The sequence below is a fragment of the Oncorhynchus keta genome, chromosome 7 (genome assembly GCF_023373465.1).
Source record: "Oncorhynchus keta strain PuntledgeMale-10-30-2019 chromosome 7, Oket_V2, whole genome shotgun sequence".
Lineage (NCBI taxonomy): Eukaryota > Metazoa > Chordata > Actinopteri > Salmoniformes > Salmonidae > Oncorhynchus > Oncorhynchus keta.
Window position 1 is genome coordinate 12,096,947 of NC_068427.1, and position 7,226 is coordinate 12,104,172.

A 7,226-nucleotide genomic window follows, 5' to 3' on the forward strand; every position below is an offset into this window, starting at 1 on the left:
ATTCGTTCCAGTCACAGGCAGCAGAGAACTGGAACGAAAGGCGGCCAAATGAAAGCCTTGGCAAGGTCGATGAAGACGGCTGCACAGTACTGTCTTTTATCGATGGCGGTTATGATATCGTTTAGTACCTTGAGTACCTTGAGCGTGGCTGCACCCGTGACCGGCTCGGAAACCAGATTGCACAGCGGAGAAGGTACAGTGGGATTCGAGATGGTCAGTGACCTGTTTGTTGACTTGGCTTTCGAAGACCTTAGATATGCAGGGCAGGATGGATATAGGTCTGTAACAGTTTGGGTCCAGGGTGTCTCCCCCTTTGAAGAGGGGGATGACTGCGGCAGCTTTCCAGTCCTTGGGGATCTCAGACGATATGAAAGAGAGGTTGAACAGGCTGGTAATAGGGGTTGCAACAATGGCGGCGGATAGTTTCAGAAATAGAGGGTCCAGATTGTCAAGCCCGATTTAGCAAGCAAGGACGTCGCAATGGGGTGAGTCTGTTTATTCCTCTTCATGCGGTGACATCGATAGACCGGTCGAGGGTCCGGATATTGTAGCCCAGGAGTATGCTTCGGTGGTAGCACAGGAGTTCTGGCCGGGCTAGCTTCAAGCTAAGTGGGTGGAAACGCTAGCCAGGAGTAATCATCCGGGGTTGCGGTTAGCTAGTTAGCTAGTTGTGAAGAATCCAGCTGAAAATGTTCCGTTTGCGGTGGGAATCCGGTGGGAATCCGGGGATAAAAAATAATAGGTCCGTTATGCTCTGGTTAGAGTCGCGTTGTTCGAACTGGCGAAAGCTTTCCGAGCTAAAGGTTAGCTGATGACCGCTTAGCTGAAGACCGCTAGCAATGGTTTGCTGACTGATAGCTGGTAGCTAGCTGGTAGTTAGCTGGCTAGTTTCAGTTGAGGGGTTCCGGATCCAAAGTAGATATAAGTACTTTAGAAGAAAATAGCTACATTGGGTGAGGCGGGTTGCAGGAGAGTATTTAGAAGTTGAGGTTTAACAAAATGTTTTAAAAGATATGCAAAGAAAAATATGTTAAAAAATATTTTTTTTAAACATATATACAAGGGACACGACATGACAAGACGTTCGACTGCTACACCATCTTGGACATGTAGGTATGACAAACATCTCACCTATGAGTGAACCTACAATCACAGAAAAGCCTGCGGTGAGATCCGATCTCACACGGCCACAAATCAGTTCTTTTAAGCATGCTGTTTTGACATGATACAGCTGTCTCTGCTAAATCGGCAGAACAAACAAATGATCAGGAAGCAGGCCCCTCCCACGCAGTACATACCTTTCAATTTCGTTCTGGCTCTATGCCAGATCAAACCCTACAGACACCAGGGCTCTTACACAGAATCTAGCAGCTTGACTAATAGATGACAACTATACACACCATTACAGTGTACATGCACATTTATGGGAACGGTATACATTAGCCTGCAACACCCTATGATGGTAAAGAAATCAGCTACTTCGTCAGTTAAAAGGAATCAGGGACTCACAGCACATAGAACCATAAGACTGCCCTCCGTTTTTCTCGAGCCTAAGAGCAGCTATAAGGTTTAACACAACAATACTTCCTCTGAAAGGCTCACATCTCTCTCCCATCCATTTCCTTCCTCTCCGTTAGCTCGCTCAGAATGAGATCCAGCAATACCACGGAACCCTGAGGAAAGAGAGTCCCAGCAGTACCAGGAAGTCTTTACAAACAGCTCTGTATATTTACCTTCCTGCCTGGATGGAAGGGGTGAGTTTGGGGGCCAAAGCCCCACTGAGGCAGCGACAGAATCATTTTCGACGACTCCCAGCGCGTTAGGGTGGAAACAAGTAAACCACAAAGACAAACGTGTGTGTGTGTGTCACACACAGGAAGACAAACGATAAAGGCATGGGGGTGGGGTAGGAAAGCTCAACCTAAAGTTCTCATTATCCAAGATTGAGAGTAGATGAATGGAAAGCCTTTCCATACTTCCAAATTCATCAAATTAAAATAATAATATAAGTCAGTTAGGAAATCTCACACAAAACATGATCAAAGTATTACATTCGATTAGTCTTAAAGGAGACTCTGCAGGCCATCAGGTGTCTCAAATTGCAGAGACAATTCAATAAAAGCTTATTAGAGTGGATGCTACACTCATGATAATGTTCGTCTTGTAACACAAACTTTTACTTTAGAAAAACAGCACTAAAACTACACAAATTCCTCATAATAAAAATTTAACTCATTCTTAGTTTTGCCAGAAGTCTGCTTTGCAGACAGTTTTTCAACAATAAACAGAGGAGCTTGGACAGGACAGAGTTAATATGCTGCACTGTAGATCCCCATGACAGACAGCACTCTGCCCATCTGTCTCCAGCACTCACTGGTCATGTGATGTCAGCACCAAAGGGATGTGATCATGTGGCAAGTGATCTATGTTTGACTTACAGCACAGGGGGATAGAATATCAAACACTGATGTTTTGCTGTCAACAGCACATTGCTCAATCAGAGAGCTTTGGCTTAATTGTTGGTCAGTTGAGAGGGGTTGTAATAGAACATTGCAAACTCACTTGTCACGTTTTTTCTATGCGTTAATGGTTGAAGAGACATTCATATTTGAAGAATGTTTGTAAGAATTCTAAGGACGTTTCATCTAGTGCCCAAAACTTGACTTAATGACTTAATGTAGAGCATGCAATTTATTCCAAATGGGAAAAAATATATATTTTCATTTCATACTATTGTGGCCACAAAATAGACCTTTGTTGTTTATTGTTTTACTTTGAAAGCAAATAGTGAACATTGACTAACCCACATTCATTATCTGATATTCAGTTGATTATAAGCAGAAATAATTCATATCTGTATTGCTAGAAAATACATGATTGACATGCACTCATTTTCAATAATCTTTCCCTTTCCCCGTTTTTCATAATCAATTTCCCTTTTCATGAATTATTTATCGATGAAATAGCCTGATACGAGATGTTTATTGGTTTTCCTCATAAATAAGACATGTTCTCATGAAAAAAGATAATAAGGTCCTTGATGAGAAGTGAAAATGTAAGTTTGTTCAACCCCGACTACGCTCTGCCTCCATAATAATTGTCTTTGCAAACATAGATTGCAATATTCCTGCTACATTACGATTGATATTATAACCGTTGTTGCTTTATTTAGTTGCATACTCATTTACATTATTTACACGAGAATCAATGAATAAGACATGATTACCTTTATGGCCCACGTGTCACCATTGAAACCTTTCTAACCCTGATGGGACTTGTCAATGTATTCTCTCTTTTTAGGAGAGCCTCTTGGCAGAGAGAGACTCAACAGCAGGGTGGGTTTTACTGTGCACTGGGTAGGCCATCATTTTGCTCATGTCAAAAGTCGCCAAGAATGAGAATCATAGGAGCACAATGGGTGCTCTTTCAGCCCTGCGCCAACATAAAGAGCAGCACCTCTGTGCTGTTCAATTGTATACATTCCGCTGCCAGGCAACTCTCCAAACTTTATTGTAAACATTGTATAGAGCTTTTTCAGGCTCAGCATAATGCCATTGTTCACAGTCTCTGTATGTAATGTCCGATGGCAGTTAATGTGTTCACTTTTCCTTGATTAAAGGCTTGTGTTGACAACAAATAAGATTGATTTTTATTTATTTCAGGACTGGGAGCTGTGAGGATTTGAACCGTGATTAAACTTGTTAAAGCTTATTTACGTCAATGTAAACACTTTTTCAGCAGTCAGGACCATCGGTTGTTTCAACTGCAAATCTGTGACCCCCTAGTCTAGCTGTTCAATCCAATACTGGATCACTCACATAGATAGATGTCACTTGCACTGACACCAGTGTTCAAGTACTCGGTTATTAACTTAAAAGCAGCCTGTTCTGCGCCACTTGAATTCCTCAATCACAGTACGGTAGCTGGTCTCCTGCCGAGACAGAAAGTTGCATCGAAAACATGCTCCAATTTTCTGTGCTTTGTCAATGCTTTTCATTCCTGTGACAGTATCTCATAACAAATTGACAGTAAACAAGAACCCGAACAATGAATAATGCAATATTTATGCACTGACTGAATGTGATTACAGCTCTTCTATACAAAATCAATATCACAAAAAAAGACCATAGAATGTCACTAAGTGTTAAATGCTTCAAACATCAGATACACACCTAAATAGATGGCATGTTTACAGCCATGGAGAGAAATCTGTGCCAGGCCCCCGCAATAAGACAATAACAGAGTCATTTCATTTGGATCCCAGCAAAGAGGCCAGCAGGACAGTGATAATGTAAACCACTATGTCAGTTATCCACAAAGCAGGGCCCTGTTTGAAGTGGACAAGCCATTTCTGTATTAAGGCCACCCCACACATATCTGGTGTGTCATAAAACAAAGTGAATGGGGCCACATCCCTTTCCATGCGGAAATCTAATGAATGGCCCTATTCTTGAATCAAATTCAAAGAATGAGTCTTTAGTCAATGGAAGAATGGGATTAGAAGGAACAAACACTGAGGAATATTGCACATCAGTAGGAAGATGAGTTAAGGAAGCATTTTATGACTAAATGACCAGCAGCTGTGAATGCAGGTGATATGTTGACTAACTTTGGCAAATAAGCTAACACTTTCTCTTCAGATGATATCTTCAAATAAAAGAGAAACCCGTAACCTGCTCTTGCTAGTATCACTTATTTTGACTTCAAATGATATCAAAGTGGTAAATAAACAGCCCATGCATTCATAACACAGCTATAATAGGCTGTGTTGCTAACACAATGTCATTCTAAAATCCTGTTTAATGTCCTTTTCATTGGATCGACACACTCAGATGTCTATCCCTGTTTGAAAACATATCCTTATTTTACAGTTGCATACTAAGTAGCCTACAGGGCTGGAGCTCTGGGACCTTGTCATTTAATAGGCAGCCAAGCTGATTAAACATGTATGGAGACTAAGTGATGCAAAGTATTCTGTAGGAGCCTCTTGATGATCATACGAGATGCCTGTAAGTCAACTGAGGACTGTCAGTTGACCCCATATGCCCTCTGACTTTCAACACAAAATGTATTAATGATGCTATAAAGAATTCTATGAAACCTGACTTGCGCTCTTATGACCATGAATAAATACAAAATAGAATATAAAATACTACATAAACAATTCATAATAGTTGAATAAATTGGGTGTATCTTGATCTAATACTTAAAGGTCCAATGCAGCGTTTTTTTAATCTCAATATCCAATCATTTCTGGGTAACAATTAAGTACCTTACTGTGATTGTTTTCAATTAAAATGGTCAAAACAAACCAAAAATAGCTTCTTAGCAAAGACCCATTTCTTAAGCAAGGATTTTGCTAGGACTGTCTTGGAGTTGGGAGGGGAATACTGAAAACTAGATGTTTTTGGCAGTGAGGTTTGGAACTCGCTTTCTTATTGGTCTATTAACTAATTTACTGCCTGGTGATGTCACCAGGCAGGCCAAAACCATCTAACAAAAACGGTCTCTTAAACTAAAAGGGCATTATCACAATTTTCACAGTTTCACAGTATTATTCCAACCTCATAGTGTGGAAATATAGATAAAACACACTAAATTCACGTTGTTGACTGCACTGCACCTTTAATTATACATGGCAGTGTTGAAGGGATTTGGTAATAACAGTGATCCTATAAATTGAATGTCCTTTCTATTAGCTAACCCTGGAGAGCCACAATCTGGCCAATGTGAATCTAAATGATCCAAGTCAATAGTAATACATAGTAACAACACATATGTATGTCAGAAGAGTTTGACAGGTGTTGAGGTGCACTAAATAGCCTACAGCATTAATTTGTGCTTCAAGTCATAGTCATCTCAACACATTTTCCTGAATATGCGTTTCAAATTACATAAACATAACCCTAACGAACAAGAAATCTTACAGACAAACTAGAGTACAATAATCGGGGCAGATGATGAAGAACATTTTCTTATCAAGTGTCGAATCTAACCGCGCATTGATCATTTTACAATGTAGCTACTTTTCAAGTACATAGAACACTGTTTTACTTTACCTTCGCTTGCAGGTATTGGGGGTAGTAATACGAGTACTGGGGGTACATCTGTTGTTGCCACGCTTTTCCCATGAATATAGAAATATGAACCAGTCGGTTACTTCAGTATTTCCGTCTATTCCGTTTTTCCAAAGTCAATTCTCTCGTTGGGGCGGGAGACCTCACCCTGGAACCAAACAGCGAAACAGTGGAATGTCCCAATGTCAGCCAGCCTCAGTGCAAATGAACTGCGTTTCTGCGTGGGAGTTGGACCTGATTCGGGTAATGGGCTTTCTCTGGTGTGTGTACATTCTGACTAGAGCTAATGCTGACCAGTTGGCTATGCATGAAACCTCATTCAGAATAGTTTAAAGACAACAGTTTTATGCATTTAGATAATACAATTTGTAGTTGAAGATACAATAACGAAGTTTCAGTCAATGATGAATTGGAATTCCTAGGCCTATAGTTACTCTCCAGACATCAGTCTCCGATGTTGGACAAGTACTCACCTTTTCACCAGCAATCCAAACATTGCCATGTGACATCAATAAGTGAAGGATCGACATTTACAGAATGGTTACTTTGAGGAAATTGAAATGCTTTTTCAATTTCAGTCAAAGGGAGGGTTTAGTTAAGTGATAATGCCAGAGAACCCGGTGTTTTGGGGATATATTGGCACGGGTTTTCCTCTCGGGCCGGCAAACCGTGCCAATATATCCTCCAAACACCAGCTTCGAGGGCATTATCACTTTTATACAACGAGTTACCAACATATTCAAATAATCATTGACATATTTTAATACAAATATATATTTTGATTAATTTATTCATACTATTTCATTCTTCCACAAGATATAGTCCCGACAGACATCTAAGGTTGCTACCCAAGCCGACTGGTCGTTTGTTCTGTCGTTTAGGTTGCCAGAGACACTATCCAGTCATTAAGTCTTCTTGTTCTGTATCTATGTATGCGACCCAGTTGTTCCTACTAAATATGGCCTTACTGGCTGGCAACGTCCTTATCCTCTGGTTGCTAGCGAGCCAACTGCTGCAAATTTACAGTCACGTCAAACAGTGCAGCCAGAATAACAGCAAAGTAGCTGCATTTGCGTATGTTTGAGCTGTTTTCTAGTGACATTTATTTGGATACACCCATAAGCATTTTGCTACACTCGCAATAACATC

At 40.5% G+C, this 7,226-nt stretch overlaps 1 protein-coding gene across 4 annotated transcripts in view; it reads right to left on the bottom strand.

Annotated features, from left to right (window-relative positions):
* The window catches only part of LOC118385996 (RNA-binding motif, single-stranded-interacting protein 1-like), a 66,510-nt gene extending 60,231 nt beyond the window's left edge, over nt 1–6,279 (bottom strand). Inside the window, exon 1 of one of the 4 annotated variants that reach the window (XM_035773322.2) lies at nt 6,060–6,279. In XM_035773322.2, the coding sequence (XP_035629215.1) occupies nt 6,060–6,131 (72 nt within the window). In that variant the 5' untranslated portion in view covers nt 6,132–6,279. Of the gene's footprint in view, nt 1–1,733; nt 1,863–6,059 lie in introns of those variants that run through there. The other 3 variants (XM_035773318.2, XM_035773319.2, XM_035773320.1) reach the window with 3 other exon arrangements.
* Nucleotides 6,280–7,226: the final 947 nt, after the last annotated feature.